General features: G+C 46.5%; 1 protein-coding gene across 1 annotated transcript in view; it reads left to right on the plus strand.

Annotated features, from left to right (window-relative positions):
- SERGEF (secretion regulating guanine nucleotide exchange factor) overlaps positions 1-21,828 on the plus strand; it is a 192,827-nt gene that overhangs the window by 30,796 nt on the left and 140,203 nt on the right. The window contains 1 exon segment of the mRNA XM_004683595.2: positions 14,574-14,719. Within this exon segment, the coding sequence (XP_004683652.1) occupies positions 14,574-14,719 (146 nt within the window).

A 21,828-nucleotide genomic window follows, 5' to 3' on the forward strand; every position in this document is an offset into this window, starting at 1 on the left:
CCCCCCCCCCCCACCAGGAGTGCTTGGCTCCAATCCTCACCTGTACTTGTTGCCCTTTCTGACCAGCTGTCACCCCTTAAGAGGCTCTCCCTGTCCACACCTGAGTGGAGCCCTCGCTGCCCTCTCAGCTGCGGTCTCCTCTCTGGTGTGCTTTATTTTCCACTGTAGCAATTTTCACTCTATGAACCCATAGATCACGTGCTTCCTTATTTGTTGTCACTCCCTTCTCACCAGATGTGAGCCCCCAGGGTTAGGGACTTGGCCTGTCTTATTTACACCTGGATCTTCTGGCACAGAGGAGAGAGGCCCAGTGAGTGCCAGTGGTGTGGGACAGCTGGAGCTTTTGGAGGTGGAAGCTATGCCATTTTTAGTGGCTGTGCTCAGGAGATCAGCCTGTGGCCCTGTCCTCTTCCACCATCTCAAAGACCCCAGGGCAGAGAGCCTCAGCTCCCCGAGGCCACAAGCCAGGCCTGGTGCCCCAGGGCTTTAAGGCCAGCTTTGGCCTGCAAGTCCGCAAGGCCTAGCCTTGGATCCCTGGCTTCCTCATCGTCCACAGCAGGCAGAGGCCCACCCATGCTGCTCACTCACCAGATGGTTCTGGGAAGGGCTTGGCGGTCCCTGGCAGAGGGCTCAGCTTCCATTCAAGGGATCCTCCTCTTTCCTGGTGGGGATTGATTTGTTCCAGGAGTTTTCTAAAAGTAAGCATTAAGTGACTGACCTGTAATTTGCCATCATTTTTAGGTTCCTGACAGATGGCACTCTGCTTGCCCTTTCTCGGGGACTTTGATTCTGGGGAACAAACACCCAATAGTCGCAGTGACAGCCAGTGCCTTAAAGCACTCTCTCATGTGTGCCAAGAGGGAAGTGGCCCATTTTGAGGAATCTTGAATCAACTTTTTCCTAATTCAAGAGACTTTAGCATAGGAAGGTGTCTGATGAGGGCAAAATTGCCCCAAAGAGCCAGGTTCAAGTTCTAACTTGCTGCTTATACTACACGATCTTGGACAAGTCATTTAACTTCTCTGGGCCTCAATTTCTTCACTTTTAAAATGATACTGAAAGTCTCTAGTTTGTTTGCCTCACAGGAATAATATCATATTCTTCACTCATCCATACATTCCGCCTTCATTTCTTCACTCTATTCAACAAAACCTTGTTCAGCAAAGTCTTGTTGAATTGGTTAAAGGGATGGGAGGGCTTTTCTGGTGGAAGGAATACTTCAAGCAAAGATATAGAAGCAGGATAAGTGCCCCGATGTTGTTTGCTTAACTCAAGGCCAGGTCAAATGCGAAGAAACTGGAAATACTCAAGCATAATGACCGCGAGTCTTTAGTCAAGCTTTGTTCTGTAAGCTGTGGAGATGCTGCGGCAGGTTGTACTGTGGTGGCAGGACTGGAGGGCTGAGATGACACAGGAGCACTGGTGGAAAGGCCCTGCCTCAGGTGGCGTGGCTCTTCAGGGTTCCTCAGCTAGAGCTTCACGCTTCCTGTGACTGATCTGAAGGCGCTCTGGGTCCTCGGAGCCCCTTCCCATGGCAGGCCGGGGGCAGGGGTGACTTAGAATGGACAAGGTTGGTAGGGACTGACGAAATCTACCTCTTTGCCTGACTCCTGGGAAGACCTCCCAGGCTCTGTGGAAGGTCACTCACTCAGGAAGCTGTTATGTCGCCTTCTGTCTCAAAGCTCTTCTGATGCTGAGTAGCTTTGGGGCTTCTCCCACACCTCCCCGAGGAGATGGAAGTGTGTGGGAAAGGGTTACTCACATCTATCAAGGACACGCCGCGTGCCAGGCATTTTGCCAGGGCTTTACACAGTCATCTACTTAACCCATATGTAAATTTTGCCCAGTAACGCTCAGTCACTTCCATTTTACATATAAGGAAACTGAAGAGAAGTCAAGAGAGACAGACTCACTCCTTCTAGTTACTTCCCTTGTGTACTGTGAAATGGGGATCAGCTTGTCAGCTTTCAAGGAGATGTGAGGCCCAGGTAAGGTCATGGAAGTAAAAGACTATGTGAACTGGAAATCTCTTGGTGCACAGGGTGTTGTTCACCCTGCAGCTTTGCCTGAGCCTTTCTTTCCTGGACTGATGGAAGGTTCTAGCCTTTGGTTTTTCCTTCATTCAGTCTACCCTGAGTCAGTGGCTCCTACTTATCCCTTCCCTCTTTTAAATTCGTAAGTATAAAGGCACTGCTCTATTTTTTTTTAGAGAAAATTAAAATTAACCCTACAGGACAAAATTAATATCAAAGTAAGCTTATGTTGTACATATATATATATATACACACACACACACACATATATATATATATATATATATATATATACACATATATATATATATTTGACATTTTGGTGAAAGCAATATTAAGTCATAGGATTTTAATGCAGGAAGGGTATACCTCATTTTTATTTGAAATTTGAGAAACAGAAATGCAGTGAGATGGGCCCACAGTTAACGGAGAGCAGAGCCAGGGTTAGAACCCAGTGGGTTCCTTTCATTGCCCTTCCCCTCCCCACCCCGACTTCATCGCCCCTCTTAAGAGAGACTTCAAGTGCCTTGTCTTCTTTGTGGAGAAAGAATTCACTTTAATAAATTTCATTACACCCCTTTATATAACAGGGCTGTTTCCGGGTCCTGGCAGATGGTCCATAGTAACAGTGCTTTGCTGATTTGGTTGGAGCTGATCCTGTAAAATGAAAAATCCTGTGTAGCAGATGCCTTTCTCAGTTCCTGGCCCTGGGAAAGCCAGCCTCTCCACGGAGAGGCCCTGTAGCATTGCTTCTTGGCGTGTCTGCTGTGACTCAGTGTGGATGCCTGGGAGGTTTCTAGAACAGTGTCAGGCTTATGCACAGGGTCACACTGGTGACTTGGGGTTTCTTGGCAGGTGGGGTGCCGGTAGTGGGTAGCTTTTCTGGGTCCTAAGGGACAGATGGGAGCCAGGAGCAGTGTGGGAGGGAGATTAGCAGACGTGGAAGGGAAAGACAGGCTGTCCCACCATGGAGGTGGCCTGGTGGCCATACCATGAGGCCAGGTACCCAGATGATCACTTTGAGGACAGCCACAGGTCCTGGAGAGCCTTGGCAGTGGACTCTGATCCTCAGCCTCCAGCAGCCTCCACATTGAAACCACTGGGACTCCACGACCCCTAGTTACCTTCCTGTCCTTGGTGAGTGTGAGCTCACAGTGGATTTTGTCCAGTCGCCTCTTCAGGCTGTGCTCCTTACGGCTACTGCTTGGTGCAAGTGACAAATCCTCAGTCCACCGAGTGGACATCACTTCCACAAACTCTTCCTGACCTTCACCTGCTTCTCAGCTCTCACCCTCGCTGTCATTCCCTCACGTGGGGATGGGAGACCGCTCCCCTGTCCTTGAGTCCAGCTCTAGTAGGCCCACAATAGGTCTTCTCTATCCACCTTTCATGAAGAAACTGGGAGAGTTTCAGGGGGTAAATAGCAGATTTAGAGGAACCACCCAAAGTTGTGTCCAAAGATGTTCACAATAGTTGTCCACAAGTTAGCATTCTGGGACAGACCTGCTCCTCTCCTTGCTCCTGCCCTTTGGGTGAATTATTTGCCCACCCCAAATTTGGAAGGCACCCTTATCTCCTCTTTTTAAAGATCTTCATTTGGGCCTTCCACTGACTGACGGACAAATTCTCTTTGGGAGCTGAGGATACACATAGTATTTCTGGGGCTTGAGGGATCTCCTGGGGCTTCAGGGGTTGGTCCCTGGCTTTCCAGTAAAACAGTGCTTACCATACCTGAGCTCTGCGGGATTTACTGGCCCCAGTTTAGGGATTATGGCCTGCAGGGGGAGCTGTGTTCCCACAACAAGGCTAGGATCTTGCTGGAGGAGCTTAAGGGCTCCTCTCTGCAGGCCCAGGCGTGTTTGGGAGCTGTGGCTTTCCCTCGGCCCTGCTGTCTCCCAAGTCTCCTTCCCAGTATCAGCCTCCAGCTTGGGCACTGAGTCATCGTCATCCGCATGGCCTCACCAACAGCTGGGTGCTTGGCCTCCCCCCCACCTTCTTTTTTTGTACCTTTGCAGAGATGGAAACTGCTGATAATCTTTTGCAATGGGCATTGGCTGAAGTGAAGTCCAGGGTCAGGATGGTAGTTCTAGGTAGGGAGAAGAGAACCCCCTGGAGACAGAACTAGGGATATTTGTCTTTCCATTTCCCAGCCCTTGTGCCTTCCAATAAGCCACCCCAGGGGATAGGCAGGGAGGACATTGTGGACCTCATCCGTCCCTGGTCTTCCCTGCTGGGGGGCCCAGGAAGCCTTTGGTGATTAGCTGATGTAGTAGCAGTGGAAACTTTGAGAGGTGTACTGCTACTTTTTCAAGAAGCTGTGGACAGGATCTCCTGAAGTCATGGTGGCCTGGGTTCCAATCTTGCTTTGCTTCAACTCTGTTCGACCCTTGGTAGTAAGTCACTTTCTTTACCACACCTTACTTTACTCAGCTAGAAGCAGACAGGTTGGAAGTGCCCTGAGGTTCCTTCTTGTTCAGACTCTTTTTAAGTCTGAATCGAATGTAAAGAATTCTGAACTTGTTCTCCTAATCTTGAACATGTGAAACCTCCTGCTCTTTTGCCAGGTCAGCAGTGCTCACTGCATAAGGAGAATCACACAGATGTGATTTCTACCCACCAAGAACTTAGAGGCCAGCTTCCTTCTTTTTCTTTACACAAGGCAGCAGGCAGACTCTCCTGGGAATCAAGAAACTGGGATTCTGCTTTTGGGTCTGTCAAAATACATCGTGAGTCCTTGGACAGATCATCTCCCTCCTTTAGCTTCATTTTCACTTTTTCTAAATCAAGGGATCAGAGTCACTTCTTGGCTTCAGCCCCCACCTGAGTGGGCCCCCCTGCCCCCAGCCTCCCACTAGCTTTTCTGCAGGGTGTGATTCTTAGCTGCAGAAACCCTGGGGTATAGTTGCCTTTCTTGCTGGGAGGGAGAGAAGCAAGATTATTTTTTTAATTACGCAGCTAAGATTAGGCAGCAATCTACATTTTAAAATGTTATTAATAAGACTCTAAAAGTGTGCGAAGAAGCTTTGGAGTTTGAATGTGAAATGAGTCGGAACATCTGCAGAGGCCCCGGCCTCAATCAGAGATTTTTCTCTGGGTGCCAAGTGGCTGCTAGGTATGACTAACAGCCTGGCGTGCTTCTGGGCCCAGAGGAGAAGGAGCACAGGCACTCAGCCAGAGCACCCCTGCCCCCCAACAGGGGCGCACGGTGAAGGCTCCCATGATGGTTCTTTGCCAACCAACTTTGGAGAAAGGGTGTAGTGAGAGCTGAGAGTTTGCAGAGATGTTTATTGGCTCCCTTTTCATCATCATCCTGAGAGTTAGGTAGAGCAAGTTTCATTACCACAGTGAATTGGCTGAGATCTCTTAAACTTCTGATTCTTCCTTTCAAAAAGGTGCTGTGCCATAGGGGAAAACCCAGATGAAGGCAGGAGCTGGTCCTGGGCCGCCGCCTGCTCAGCTCTGCCTTTCTCCTTTCCTGTGCTGTATTTCTCTGTAGCACGTATAGTCTTGGCAGAGGCTCTGCCTTCTCTGTGTATGTGTGTGCTTTTTTTTTTGTTTTTTGTTTTTAAAGATTTACTTATATATACATGTAAGAACTGGGGTGCAGGTCAGTGGTGCAGGGGTGAGAGGATTCACTAGAGACAGAGTGGGGAGCAGAACAGGCAGATGGACTGAAGTACATTCCAAAGGGGAGCAGCAGGTCTGCTGCGCCATGTGGGTCACCTCCCTGGCTGGGCAGGGATCAAACTCGCGCTGTAGTGGCTGGCAATAGCTTGATACGCTTTGTCTTTAACCCCTGTGCCCCCAGGAAGGCCCCTCCTTCTGTGTTTTTTTATCTCTTGTGTATATTGCCTGCTTCCCACTAACATATATGCTTCACAAAGAGAGGGAGTTTGGTCTGTTTTGTGCATTACTGGGGCCCTTGGCACCTGGGCCAGCACCTGGTGGACAGTCAGTACTCAGTAACTATTTGGTGACTATTGTATTGAATACCTGGCTCTGTTCTAAGTCACCTGTGTGACTTGGAAAAGTTATTTATTTTCCTCTTTTTCTGGGTAGTTGGCTGGAATGGTCTCTGGCATCTTTGGTGGCATATAAAAGTCCCTGACAAAAGCCTGGCCTCTGTTTCCTTTCTACAAACACTGATCACCTCTTTGGGCCGAGCCCTGTGCAGGTGCTATGGAGAATAGGGAGAGAAGGACAAAGACCCACGTTCTCCACCTGCGCTGGATGTTATGGTTAATCTTATGTGTCAACTCTTCTGGGCCACAGGCACCCAGATATTTCATAAACATTATCCTAGGTGTTCCCATACAGGTGCCCCTGGATGATATTAACATTTGTATCAGAGGACCCAGCGAAGCAGACTGTCATCCTCATGTGGGGGGTCTCAGCCAATAGCTGAGGCCTGAATTGAACAAGAGTACCAGCACATTCTCCTGCCCAGCTGCATTCAGATGGGGCCATCAGCTCTGCAGAGGGCGGGCTCGCCAGCCTCCATCATCACCCAAGCCACTGCCATAAGAAACTTCTCTGTGTAGTTCCTGATGGTTCTGTTTCTCTGGAGAACCAGGACTAATGCAGTGGGCAGCATAAGGCATGCCATCAGAAACCTCTTATTGGTGGCAGAGAATAGCTGTTGGCGCAGAGGCACATGCTCCATGCCAGCCACACCAAGGAAGGACTTACCTTGAGGTGCGACTAATGGGAAGCCCTAGGGAGGCGGTGGCGCCTGAGCCGGCCTCAAGGGTGAGAAGGAGCTGTGTTGGTGGAACAAGTAGATAACCAGCATGACATGGCCTCTAAGGCCCACTGGGAGGAAATGGGCATGGCCTTGACAACAGGGCAGTTTGCCAGCACTGGGAGAACATAGGTTCTTGGAGAGAGACTGAGTGGAGGCCAAGGGAGCCAAAGCAACAGCTGCTTTCTGAGACACCTTCATCTGGCTAGGGAGGAGAAGCCATTCCTCTCAACTTTGTCTGGGAACCCCAGCCCTGTGTGGTGTAGAGGGTTCTCCAGCTGTGTCAGGTTGCAGGGGGCTCCTCAGGGTGCAGCCTGTGCTGCCTCTTAACCACGGTGTCCCCAGTAGGACAGCTCACAGAGCCAGTGGTGAAATGGCGTGGCCGTGTGGGACACCGGTGTGCTGTGGGGTTCCGGTCTTTGCTGTGTGGACTGAGGAAGAAGCTCACCGTCACTCACAGGCCAGGCTCTCTTAGTGTCCCGAGCCCACTCGTGTCGCCTGGTGACTGGAAGCCACCTCCTGAAGTCCTAGTAAAGGGGCATTTTTGAAGACCTGGTGAGAAGTGGACCGGTGTGATGTCTGCAGGGCAGTGCCTGGGGACACCAACTCTGGCGCCCGGCTTCTGGGTCGTGTCCAAGCTCTCCCACTGACAGCCGTGTGACTGTGAGCTGAGACCTGACCTTGCTTTGCTTTAATTTCCTCACCTGAAATTTGAGGACTGTCGTCATGCCTACTCAAGGGCGTTTTTGAGAACAAAATGAGGCAATCATGCAAAGATTTGGCTTGAAATATGTAACCCTCAAAATATTAGCTATCATCATCATTTTTATTGCAGCTTTGCTTCTTACTGGCTGTGTGATCTTAAGGAAGTCATTCAACTTGTGTGATGTTTCTTTTTCTGTAAAAGGGGATCCCCACAATCACTCAGGGCTGATTAAATTATATAGCTTACTGGTAGTGGCCAAAATAGTTCTGTGGAGAGTCAACGCTGAGTAAATACATTCTCCTGAGTCCTTTATGCTTTTGTTCATTCTCTTTGCAGGTTGCTTTTTTCTGTCATGTTTAGAAGCTTTACTCCTGGATTATTAACTTTTTAAAAACTTCAGAACTTTTGTTATGCGATACTGTTCACGATACGACTAAAGACTTGGACAAATTTAAAAGGTTTTTTTTTGTATTATTTTTGTAAATGGACTGTCAAGCACTGACTTCTGCTTCAATTGTTCACTATATTAGTAGCCTTTGATATTAGAGTGGATGTCACATTTAGACCAAGTATTCCAAAAGGTGCCAATAAAATGAGATTGTATATCACTCATTTTGACACAAGGAGCTTTAGAGGTCATCTCCGACTTTAGATCGGGGAGATGTTTCAGAGGCCATCTATTTCAGTCTGCTCGGTCTATGGATGGGGAAATGAGGCCTTGGGGAGAAAGGGGACTTACTCAAGGTCATGCAGCTTAGGAAAAAAGCCAGGAGTATTTTCTGATCTTAGGGTAAATAAAGTGTCTTTAGCTCACCTTATTTCATCGTTCTTCTTCATTGCGCTCCTTTTTCTTAGTCTTAATTTATTCATATTGTGTAGTACTTAAGATGTTTCTGATATGCCAGATACTATGCTTGAATCTTTTAGAAATCCAAAATTCTACAATAGAGCCTTCAGTGCTCTTCCCCTTCTCAGTGAGTAGAGGAATTGACCCTAAGACATCAGTAGATGGGAGTTGGCGGAGATGATTTGACAAATTGGTAGAAACTGTGGGTGGAACTGTGGAAATCCTTGATAAGACTGTGATGTTCAGTTTGGGAGAATAATAGTAGTACTGGCTAACATGTACTACTTATTATGTGTCATGTGCTTTATACAAAAGTATCCTTGCAACAACTCTTCAAGTTAGATGTTATTATCTCTGTTTTGCAGATGTTGAGTAATTTGTTTAAGATTATGGAGCCTACAGACGCCAAAGTTCAGTAGTGGTGAGCAAGAATTAGGTAGGTAGAGAGAGTTAGATTCATATGTTCATTTGTTCATTCAGGTAACAAGTGTTTTCTTGAGCACCTGCTTTGTTCTGGGCATTACGCTAGGTTTCAGGGATGAGCAAAAATAGTTCCTGCTATCAAAGAGCTGGCTCTCTTGACGAGGAGACATTTAATGAAATAGTCCTCCTAATGAGTGTACATTTATAACTGAAGGAAGTGCTTCCTCATGGGATGAGGAACCCATGGCTCTGAGAGATGTTGCACGGAAGGATCTGATCTGGATTGAGGCTCACCAGAGTTCAAGAGTAAGTAGAAGTTGACTAGATGAACAGGATCAGGGGTACTGGGGACAGAGGGGAGCAGGAGGTGGTTTGTGTGACTGCCTCTGGCACTTGAGCTCTTTCCATCCTAAGCTGGATGACTCAGGCCATTAGTTCTGTGCTCGACCAGTCCTTGGTCATTTTCATTTCACCAGTCCTTGTCACATAACAGAAGAGGAGGAGTTACAGAAGTTAGTTATAGACCTTTTTGCTACTGGAGCCACAGTTTTTTTAATATAACACCATTATTCACTAACCCCATTTTGTTATTTTCAATGAGATTCTGTTCCCTTTTGGGATGAATTTTATCAAGAAAATATGGATATTCTTTATATTACACTATAGTCTATGTTCTTGCTACCGACAGGGCTTCTTTCCCTAGAAATAGAAATTTCCCTAGAGTAGAAATTGCTCTTTCCTGAGGAGCTCAGATATTGCAAGTGGCTTGTTGCTCCTTGACCTTAGCATTTGCCTTTACTATCATTCCAGGTAGCCCCCAGATGGATGGTGAAGGAAGCTGGCTCCTTAAATACTTATCATCCACCTACCTTCCTGAGTCTCCTCTGACTTCAGAGCCCCCCCATCTTCCCCCACTCCATCTATATTTTATGCTTTCCACCTAATAGACTTTCTGCCATGCACTCCCTCTTTATTGACTGTTTGATGTCATGTTTGCAGAAGACCCCAGAAGAGTGAATCATTTGATATTGAAACAAGGTTCCATGATTCCCGCTGTTGAGACCCCTGATCAAGCACACCTGCCCCTTTGTCTAATTCTTTTAACAGTGCCATTGCCTTCCTGCTAACCTTGAAATCCTGAAACCTCAGACTGGTGTTTATTTCCTCCTGTTTCCTTTCTCTCAGGTCTAATGGGGTGCCAACCCTTGCAAATTTTTACTTTTGTTTCCTCCTGTGACTTCAACCCTCATTTTAGCTCTGATACCTCAGAGGCTGGTGTTACTGTAAACAAGGTAGTGTTTCGTTTCTTCCTTTCATTTTTTACTTAACTACCTCTGTGATTGGGTAAGTGCCTCATTCCCAGTAAAATGCTCTAGTAAGAGTATCTGTCTTCCAGGGTTGTTTGGAGGGGTAGTCAGGGTACTATGATATAGAGAACGTTTGAACAGTATGTAGAGAATTCTTAGAATAGAATGCTTAGGCACAGTAAATGCTGTGGAGGGACCTGTAACTTTTGAGTATTATTGTTCCTGATTCCCTTCAATCTTTGCCAGACATACTAGCCCCAAAGACCCCTTTCATCAGGACTCAACCTTGCCCAGCAGTCTGCACTCTCCCCTGCTCTGTCTAGCAGCAGTCCCTGAAGTGAGTGTGCAGTGCCAGGGTGTGGGAAGAGAGAATTAAGACTTTTTTGATGGTTCTCTCATTCTTTAGTTTTCTACTTTTTTTTTAAAGATTTATTTATTTATGCATACAGAGCTGGGGTTCAGGCCAGAGGTGCAGGGGAGGTGAGAGGCTTCACCAGAGACAGAATGGGGAGCAGAATAGGCAGATCAATGAAGTACACTGCTGAGGGGAGCAGCGGGCGGGTCAGGAGAGATCTGCATGCCATGTGGGTCACCTCCAGGGTGGGAATTGAACTCATGCTGAAGTGGCTTTTTGCTTCTTAGTGCTGTGCTTTAATTCGCTGTGCCACCAGGGAGGGCCAGTTTTCTACTTTTTAATGTATGATTTACACTGCATATATTTAAGTAAAGGCATGTATAGTTTGCAGATGTGTATAATACAGGTGCAGATGTGTATAATACAGGTGCATGCCTATATCAGTAACATGTCAAAAAATATTTTACTGATAGGAGAATGCAAGCAAATGGATTTAGGGACTCCAGACATGGAAGTGCAATCTGGACCCCCAACTTAGCAGCTCTGTCTCCCACTCCTGCATGATCCCTGCTCAGTCTCCACCTGCCCACCTTCTGCCTTTGGATTTGTCATTTTCATCCATCTCCCCACTCCTCGAATAGTCTCCCATTTTCTTTTACTCTCCAGGAATTCATCTTAAATGCCCCTTGTCCCATCCAGCCTTCCAGGGCCATCTAGCCTGAATCCTTGGGTAGCTTCTCCAAGCTCCTCAGGTGTTCTTTGTCATTACACTCATTTGGCCCCTGCTGTTTTCTACATTACTTGGACCTTTTGCCATGTATATTTTTTGGCTCTGTATTTATTCTATGTGTTAGTTCTTACATGAACGTTTTCCTTTAAATGATCGTTTACTTTCAGACTTTATTTTATGCTTTTTATCATTTCTCCCATTTATCTGGAGATGCATACCTATGTTTTTTGAATGATATTAGTATATCTATTTTTTTTAAATTAACGTCATATAATTCTTTAAGGAAAAGATTCTTTCGTTACATTTGTGATCTGCACTTGCTTGGATTTGACAGCATGCTTCAGCTTGAGAAACACATTATCTACAGTATATGCATGAACATTTTCTATATTTGAATTCATTGTTTTCTTTGACTCTGAGTGGCCTAAAATCATAATACTTGTGCTTAAAGCTTTTATTTCAGTGCTTATAGTCCTGAGCTCTTCATGGACTCTTGGGACGCAGGCCATTTTTGTGAGGAAAGCTGGAGGGTACACAGAACATAGCCACTTAGCCTGGGTTTTCCTACTTCTCAAACACTGTGAGAAGGGCTGTTGTGTCAGCTTGTCTCGTCAGTCCACGACAGCAACCATGCAGTCTCCGCAGCTTCCACTGGCCTTGGAGTTAGGAGATGTTGGTCTAAATTTTGATTCCATCACTTGTTAGTTGTGTGGACTTCACCAAATCATTTAACTGCTCAAGTAATTTAGCATTGTCTGTAAAAGAACTTTATAACCTGTACGACTTAGAATTGTTACAAGGCTTCATGGAAATAGCATCTGTGAATGTACCCGACACTTGGGGGTGGCCGGAACTATCTGTTTAAGAGACAATGGAAAATGAAAGAGTCCTGCCATCTTCTGCAAGCATTCTGATGCAGAGTATATTTTGGGGGAGAAACAGGCATATTCAGAGAGCACACACCTGACTGAACAGCAGCTTTGGGCTGGAGACCAAAGCCTGGACATCCATTCGTCCTGGTTTCTGGGCTTGTCTCTAATAGAATGTCTATGGCCTCCCCAGGGAGGATGAAGATTAATTAGTTAATCTTGGTAAAGTGCTTTGAAGGTGAAAAGTGCTATGTAAGGAGAATGGTTGAATTGCTATTGGAGATATAATAATGGCAGTGCCATATTCTGGCAGTCCTGCCTGTCTCGGACATCAATAATCAATAGCAGAGAAGATTCTGAGATGTTTTATCTGATAAGAAAGAGGCCATTGTTGGATTTGTGATAACAGTTCTTTCTGTAGTCTTACAGATAGCAACTTGCCATCAGAAGAATGCTTGGAGTCCCTTGAAAAGTTTGAGTCTCATGCTCTGGCTTCTTGGGGCTCTCCCTGCTAAGGCAGCCTAGTTGTCAATCCTACTTAGCTGAGGTGCATGGACAGTTTTCCAAGTTTGGATACTTTGTGGGTCTTGGGAATGTGGGCTTTTTATTTTTTTTTTGGTCTACTCCTGCACAAGCTAAGGGAGAGTGCTGAGTGGCTGTCCCAGGACATGGAGCCAGTGTGGGTGACCAGTGCACAGGGGAGCCTTAAGCTGGTAGAAAGAGAGGTGGCTTAGCTGTGTGATCCTGGGCTGGTCAAGTGAAGAAATCTGAGTCTAATTTCCTCTCTGTTAAGTGGGAATTGAGTAGTTGGTGAGAACAGTAGTAATGGTGGCCCTCAGCAGGGTGGGTTTTCTCCTTCTCTCTGGAGAATTGGGGAGTTGAGAAAGGAGTCACAACTGGCATACATGAACTGGACTCTACCTTGAGTCACAACTTAGCAGGCCAGTAATGTAAGGAACAGGGCATCCATGACAAAGGAACTGCAGCCATGAAGCCAGGAAACGGTGCATCTGAATGGGGCCACTCCTCGTTCTGGTAGTACAACTTGTTCCTCGTGGAACAAGTTCCCTCTTTGAGGAAACCCAGAAGTCAGATTCCTGGGAGCTCATGGTATCTGTGTTGGTGTCCGTGAGCAGATTGATCTTGAGAACTGTATCCCTGCAGTCATCTGACATTTCCCCTGTGAGTCTGTGGTTGTTTTTGCTGACACCATAAACCATATGTTGAATGTAGGGCCAGATGAAGCTTTGGTACTAAACACAGAGTATGTAGTGGATTTGTCTAGAATTTAATATGCATTACTTGGTGTTTTGTCTCTTAAGCAAAGTTTTTCTTTGTTAAAATAAACATGTATAAAGAATTTATACAGCGCACATGGTTATGCATATTTATTGCAGAGAATCTGTTAATAATCTATGCCTCATCGGATTTTGCATTTCTGTTGAAATAACAAATGCGGCACTTGGTAAAACTGAATTAGTTTGGTGAATTTTCTCTTTCTGGGAGAAGAGAGGACATTTCATTTTTTCCAAACTTCATTTTCTTCTATTGTGTTTAGCTCTGACCAGCTTCTCAGGTAGTGCATTGGAGGGGGTGGGCGGATGAGTGCTTTTCTAGCTCCTTCAATGCTGTCCTTTTTTCTCCTTCCCTATTCCAATTTCATTAACGTGGACACTTACCTTGGGGTTGTTAGAATTGCTCCTTTGGGGAAGAGCATAGAAAGGCCACTTGAGGCCCTCCCTAGTGGAGCAATGGGTTAGGATGCAGCATTGCAAGCGAACTGCAGCTGCTTCAGGTCCCGGAGGTGACCCACATGGCACCACAGAGCTCTCCTATCTCGCCCGCTGCTCCCCTAAGCAGTGTACTTCATCCAGCTGCCTGTTCTACTCCCCGCACTGTCTCTGGTGAATCCTCTCACTGCCCTGCACCTCTGGCCTGTACCCCAGTTCTGTATGGATCAATAAATAAATCTTTTTTAAATTTTTAAAATTTTTTATATCATTTTGTACATTTTTTTCCATCTTAATTGTAGTCTTTTAAGAAATAAAAAGGCCTCTTGAGTTACGTGGTGGGGAGAACACATAAAACTGGCTGTTAATTGAGCTTGGGGTAAGGCCCTAAGAGATTGGGAATGGGGTATGTCAAAGCCTGGGAAACTTGAAGGTATTGATAGGGCTCTGGACAGAGTGAGAGAAGAGAGGGAGAGAAGATAGCATGAAGAGGATGTGGGGAGTGGGGGGGTAGGGCAGGCCAGGAACTGAGGTTGGAGTAGTCTCTCTAGTCCTGTCTGTATCTCTTAAAATGCAGGAAAGCAGGCTTTGAACCAACCTCTGCTACTCATCACTTGTTTGATTTCGGGCAATCATTTCTCCCCTCCGAACCTCAGTTCCAAGAGCTGTAAAAACATGAATACTCTATGTGTTTACTTGATAGAAAGACAAGGTCTGCTACATAGTAGTTGGTATTAAAATAAAGGCTCACACTTTCTCTTGCAATTTATTGCCTACCTCTGATCGCTTAAGCGTGGAATATAGCCTTAATTTAGATAATGTTTATTTTTAGAAACTGGCAAGGTGTTTACCTGGGGCCGTGCAGACTACGGTCAACTAGGGAGGAAGCTGGAATCTCACGAAGGCCGGGAACTAGAAGAGCAGGAGCCACAGAAGAGCATCCCCTCATCTCTGCATTGCTTAACAGGAGCAACCGAGGTAGGAGCTGACTTTTCTTTTATGGGTGCATCTTTTTTCCTTATCATTCAGGGAAGCATTTTCTGAGGGCCTCCTTGGGCCTGTCATCTAGGCATGATAGTAGGTTCCATGAAGATATTTAAATTGCCTTCTCATTACGTGCTGCATGGCAGACTGTGTTGGAGAGAGTGTCAGAGTACTCTGGATCCATGTCCAAGAGTGGGAAATGAATCCAGGGTACAGGGATTGCATTAGACTTTGAGACGTACCTTGGAGGACAGGTCAGACCTGAACAAGAGACTGTAAAAGAGAAGAGAACTTTCATGACTCTTGAGCAGAGTCATGGGGGTCGAAAAGTGAAGAAAGTGTTTGAGGGGGACCGCTGGTGGTTCAGTTTAACTGGAGCATAGCATATCTGTGGGAGTGGGTATGAGGTGATATCAGAAAGATGGGTGGGAACTCACTCAGGGGGGCTCGGACACTGAGCTAGCAACTGCCTTGCTCGTCTATTTACATTTCCCAATGCAGAATATACTGTAGTTGAGTTGCTTTCTCGGGCCCCTTTAGTTCCCTGAAATGTCTTGAATTTCTACATTTAAAGCAGGATTCTTAATTTCTCCAGGGTATGTGTTTCTATTACTAAGCTTTCCTTTGCTGATGCCTTTTTTTTTTTTAAAAAAAAAAGAAAAGTCTGGGCTTTTAAGAAGAATGAGGATGGCCACATAGGAAATGTGTCTCTGAACCCAGGCTGACTTAATGAAGGAAGACAGTCTTCATTCAGAGTCTGTCAAAAAATTAATAAGCTAGTGAGACTTCTGTAATTAGCATCAGACTAATTACAACCCTCTCCATACCTGGAGAGCTTCCTTCCCCCCGGGGCCTGCCTGGCCTCCTCCTTCCGGGTATGTAGGACGGGTCTCAATTTCTACTTTTTATCCCAACCCTGGTCCTCCTGGGCCTTTCCTTCATGCTGGGGTGAATCTGTCTGTCTCTCACTGAAAAGGTACGAAAACAATATCACTCAGACAGACCTGGGAAATACAATCAGAATCATAAAACCATCCATCATCTGGCACATGGGTGACTCAGTGATGGGAAACCCACGGGGATTACAATTGAGATTAAAAAAATGTACAAAATGATGTAAAAATAAACTATTATATCGGGCCCTCCCTGGTGGCGCAGCGGGTTAAAGCACAGCACTAAGAAGCTAAGGCCACTTCCGCATGAGTTTGATCCCCGCCTGCCCCAGAGAGATCCACATGGCGTGGCAGACCTCTCCTGGCCTGCCCGCTGCTCCCCTCAGCAGTGTACTTCGTCAGTCTGCCTGTTCTGCTCCCTACTCTGTTCCTGGTGAATCCTCTCACCCTCCGCATCTCTGGCCTTTGCCCCAGTTCTGTATGAATAAATAAATAAATCTTAAAAAAAAACTATTATATCAATAATAAAATAAAACAAAACAAACAAACAAACAAAAAAACCCATCCATCATCTTTCCATTCTGCATTCCTTCTTGCATGTACACTTCACAGAGTGGTAATGACAGCATTCACGATGTCTTGTATTCAGTCATTCACCACTAATTCTTCATTGTGTTATTGTGTTTCCCCTCTTGGACTTTAAGATCATCTGGAATGACTGTGGATAACATATGATTTGAAGGTTCTGGGATTTTTCTGACTCATTCTTTGAATGTTGGATCTCATTCTCCCCTTCCCCTCACTGTTTTTGTCACTGTGGTGGGCCCTGCAGTGAATATTTGGTCAAACATTTCCTTAAGTTACCATCTTGGGGGGTGAAGTTGATGGCCGAAGGCCATGAGCATCCTCATGTCTTTCCCATGTTCCTCTAGATTTATCTGAAAGAAGTTGACAACGAGGCAGCAGTCCTTCTGCCCTCCTGTGCCTGTGCAGGTGCTTCTTTCCACCAGCTCTCTCCCCCTGCAGGGCAGCAGCCTCCTGCCTGCCCGTGACCTGCGCCATGCCAGGTTCCCTTTACTGACCTCCCTCAGCAGAGGTAACTGTCCACAAGGCTGTCGGCCTGCAAGCACGCAGGCCTCTCTCAGAGCAGCGCTTCCTGCCTGCTTGTGTCTAAACAAGTGTCTTTTACTCTTCTGTCCTTTCCCCCAATAAGCCTGTTTTTTTGCATATTTATTTAAAAAAAATAAGAAGGAGTTGACTCCACTGGCAGTGAATGACGGAATGTAGTATGCGCGCTAATTTTGCCTGCTGCTTGAGCTAAGGTGCTGAGAACTGGGCGCACATGGCTTTAGATTCTGTAGCTTGTCTTTGTCTTTCCCAGAACGTTTAAGACTTTGTGATCTGCTAGTATAGTGGAGTTACAGATGCTTCATGAATTTTTCAAGTCTCTGGTTTTATTGGGGAGATGAGGATGATAGTACCTACTGCAGAAGATTACTTCCCTTTTCTTTTCCTGTAAAGACTTTTTTTTTTTTTTTTTAAGATTTATTTATTTGTGCATACAGAACTGGGGTACAGGCCAGAGGCTCAGGGGTGGCGAGAGGATTCACCAGAGACAGAGTGGGGAGCAGAACAGGCAGATCGACGAAGTACACTGCTGAGGGGAGCAGCGGGCGGGTCAGGATAGGCGGGAATCAAGCTCATGCGGAAGTGGCTTTAGCTTCTCAGTGCTGTGCTTTAACCCGCTGTGCCACCAGGGAGGGCCATTTTCCTGTAAAGACTTTTAATGCCCTGATGGCCATGATATGCAGCATTGTAACAGACATGGTCAGTGCAGACATACAGTTAAAAACCTGACACTGATGTGACTTTAATGCAGCTTCTGAGGAATTGGCTTGGGCCCTGAGCCCCATGGCAACTTTATTTTCAGGATTCTTTACTCTCTGTTCCAGTCTCTGGAGTAGTGGTATGTCTGCTCACTGGTCTCACTGCAGATTCATACTCCTAGCTGTTTCCTACTGATAAACTGAGTCTAGGACTTATTTTCGGCTGTGGATGTCCAGGTCTGACCTGTCGGGCCTGGAGCCAGAGCAGGGGCCACAGTAAGCTGCCAGGAGTAGAATCACCCTGGAAAAGACAAGAGCCCTACTAAACTAGGGGCTGCTCTGGCCAGGCTTGGCCAGGGAGGTGCAGGTATGCCTGGGAGATGGGAACAGCTTTGAAGTAAGACAGTGTGTCCTGACCTTAAAGAACAAGAGTGTGGTCCTTCGCTGGCCACTTGCCTTGTCTCTATTAGGGGATAAGCAGAGGGAGGAGAGAGCTGTTGGGCTGGGGCTTCAGGTAGAATGTGTGCCCAGATGGGTCCAGAGGGACAGCCAAGTGTAGGGGAAAGCACGGGTGGACAGAAGTGGACAGTGGTATATCCATCATGTCCCATGAGTGAAGGAAAGCCAAGAGGGACACTGTTATTTAGTAGTTATTGTGGGCCAGACAGTGTGCTAATTGCTGGACATCTTATTCCATCTTCACTATAAAGCTGGCACAGGTAGTAGAATCATTGGTTCATGCATAAGGAGACAGGACCCAGAATGGGTCACTGACCCATGATAAGTAGTAGATCCACAATGGGGTTGGCACTTGGAATTGAAGTATTCGAGGCTCACATACTTTCCATGTAGCTGAAGTAAAGTTGCATGTTCCTTTTGCATATGTACCTTTTACCTGGAAGTCTGGGGCTTAGGGGCTCTGACTCCCTGAGAATCGAAGTGCTTTTCTTCTGAACCATATCTTATCTTTAACCTGAGAAAGACTTTGAGATTTTGGAACTGGAGAGTTTTCCTTTATTGGTCTCATAGTAGTGAAAACTGTGTGTTTACTCCACTCTGTGTATGAAGCTACTCTAAACTTTACTTTAGATTCTGCATCTCTGGCCTCTCCTGGGCCTGTAGCCACTTCCAGGGATAGCACAGGGATCAAGATTAATTTCATGCAGAAATTAATTCATGAAATTTCTTCATGAAATTAATCCTGAGGTAGGGTCTGTGTGAACAGTTTTTTGTTTTTTGTTTTTAGATTTATTTACTTATGCATACAGGAACTGTGCCCAGGTTTATTGTGTGGAGGTTGAGAGGATTCCCCAAAGTCAGAGCGGGGACCAGAACAGGTGGACTGAAATACACTGCTGAGGGGAGCAGCAGGTGAGACAGGAGAAGTCTGCCACACCATGTGGATCACCTCCCTGGCTGGGGGTCAAACTCGACCTGTAGTGGCTGCCAGTAGCTTCATAGCGTGGCACTGAACACCTTACAACATCAGGGAGGCCCTGTGTGGACAGTTTTGTTTGCTTATTGAAGGGAACTTTTTGTTTTTCAAACTCCTAGCAGGGCTGCTACCGGCATGTTTCCCTTGGAGCTTTGACTCTGAACTCTGCCCGAAGGTGTTTCACACTCGGTGATAGGTGCTGCTGTGTCCTTATTTAGTATATTGGGGCCTCCAAGATTCTGAAGTAGTGGTTGCCCTGTAAGCAAATGGCCTCTGAATGGAGCAGAACTAGATTGGGAGGAGGAGACCTGGCCTCTTGGTTCTGTCCTGCCTGAGTGAGTTTGGACAGATCCCTTTTTCATCTGGACCCTCAATTTCCACATGTAGAGATGGGAGTGTTAGACCAGAGGGTTCCTAATGTTTCCTGTAGATCTAAGTGTCCTTTTCATCTCTGAATCTTATTTAAGGAAATGACTTACATGTGCAATGACTCCTACCTTTGGAGTCATTTCCAAGATCAAGTCATAGCCAAGTTCACGTAACTCCTACCTACTGGCCCAACTTTGGCAGACCTGGGAATGTCAACTGATCCAGAAATTCCAGGCTTCAGTACCTTTTCAGTCCTGCTCTGTCCCTTTGCCTCGGCTCTGTTCTCTGCCCTCAATTTGTCCCCAGGCTCTCCTGCTGCCATTTGGCACACCACGACTCAGTATCAGGCTCCTGCTCCTTAGTCCCTTAGTCCCCTTGAGGATGGTGCCCCTGCTCCCTTTTTAATTCCTCATGTTTCTAGAACTCAGATCCTTCCTGGCACCCTCAGGACTTGCAGCTTGGCTTTGACTCATCCCTGTGGCTGTCTCCTTACTGCTGGGGGCAGGCAAACCTTGGTGATACTACCTCCCGGGATTCCCTTCCTGCCCCTCCTTCCACTGCCCTGTGTCTGTGCACTTTTTCTGCTCTTCTGTCTTTCCCTCCTCCCTGCCTTGGGGGTCTTATGCATTCCATCCTCGACACGGTCAACATTGCTTGACACCTGCCATGTGTGTGAGCTGTTCACACAATGGAGATGGGTGGGGAGGTGCACGCAAAGCTAAGGAATACATGGTCTTTGCTGTCAGAGAACTTCCACAGTATATCTTTATTGGGCAGAGTGGAAAGTGCTATTAAAGAGTTGCATGGTAGGCCATGGAGAAGACAAGGTGGAATGGAATGATTTGGAAGACATTAACAAAAACAATGTGCTATTTGAAGCTGGTTCTTAAGAATAAGTAGGAGTATAGTAAAGGTGACATCCAGACAGGGGCCAACATGAACTAAAGCTCGGAATGTAGACCTGCTTTTAACTCCTAGCACAATTGATATGCCTGCCTGGTGCAGCCTGGCTCTGCCTCCCTGCTCTCCTTTCTTCTGGTAGGAGTATGGCCTGAAGGAATGTTCACAAGGTACTCTCATTTGAACCTGGTGTGCAGCTGTGAACTAGACCGGGGTTGGAATGGTTATCCTCATTTTACAATGGAGAATATAATCTGAAGCCCAGCGAGACTGGCAGGAGTTAGGAGAAGACCCACAGCCAGTATTGATTCCCAGTATTTCTGAGGGCCCTGCTCTGGGCTCACACTGCAGCTCTGGTCCTGAGTCATGTTCCTGGTTTAAATTCTGCCCACATTTGTTTGAGGAGCCCCAGATCCCAGTTAGGGAGCTCAGTGTACACGTGCACTCGTGTGCACACACGGCCATCAGAGCAGGAGCAGGAGACATGGAAGTAAACAAGAGCTGAACCTGGGGTTGTGTCGTAGTCAAGTCCAAATGCCATCAGCCCTCATTTTACTGCAGGACTAAAGCTGTTTGTTGGAGGATCAACCTGTGCACAGGGTCTAAGTGAAATCTGTCAGAATGAGTGGGAAAGAAGCTATTTTTAGTTTGCAGAGTCACTCACTCGGCTGTGTTAGCTGAGGTTTGAGCCAGTCCCCTACGCTTTCCACAGTGTTATTTCTGAGGGAGAAATACCATTTGAATGCTGTGTAAAACCCATTAGTGAACCTAGAAGTTTCCAGGGCGTCTTTGTCCTGCAGCTCCCTCGGAAGGCTGCCTTTTCTGAATGACCTTCCTCCTTTCCTATATTTAATGCATTTCTAATTTTAAGTTTGTGACAAGACTGTGGGACTTTGGTGCCCTAAATAACACAGAAATCTACCACCAGCAATCAGCTGAGTCTGAGGGTGCTGACAGAATTGAACACAACCTGAAAAATCATTCCCAAATCGCTCTCTGGTAGAAACCCCCAGCATTGTTGTTCTTAGAGGAACATGAGGTGGCTGAAACCCAGTGCGCCCAGGCAGTCAAGCCCTCGAGGTGCAGCAGCAGGTTTTAGAGGCCTCAAGTGAGGTGGCAGCATTTACCTAATGACTGTCGTGTTGGAGATTAAAAAAGCCAGCACATCTGTGCCACGGCTGCTGTCCTAACAGGAGGAATAGCGTGAAACAGTCTCAGAGCAGTAGACTGGATTTGCCTCAGAAGAGAGAGACTCACCAGACAAGGCTGTCTTGTCTGCAGGAGATGGTAAAGAATATGAAACAGCAAGCTCTCACTTAATACCACCGTTTTCTTTTTTAATTTATATTCTCTCCTGGCTCACTAAAATGTAAGATCCAGGGATACAGAGAGTCCTGCTCAAAGCTGTGTTCCCAGTCTCTGGAATAGTTCTTGCACCTTGTGGGTGCATAGTGGATGTTTGCTGACTGCATGAGTGAAAAAAAAAATGAACGGAAGAAGTTGGATTTGGGGCCCTCATCGGCTCCTCTGCTCGCTGTCCCTACCTTCTGTGCTTCTCAGTCCCAGGCCAGTTCATCGGCTTTGCCCTGTTGTCAGGTTTTTGGATATCAGAACAGACAGGTTCTGGCCCAGAAGTTTCTCACAAAGGCTAACGATGCTGGTGAAGCTTATAGTCCTTTA

The sequence above is a fragment of the Condylura cristata genome, unplaced genomic scaffold (genome assembly GCF_000260355.1).
Source record: "Condylura cristata isolate star-nosed mole 26May11 unplaced genomic scaffold, ConCri1.0 scaffold00015, whole genome shotgun sequence".
In the NCBI taxonomy this organism is placed as follows: Eukaryota; Metazoa; Chordata; class Mammalia; order Eulipotyphla; family Talpidae; genus Condylura; species Condylura cristata.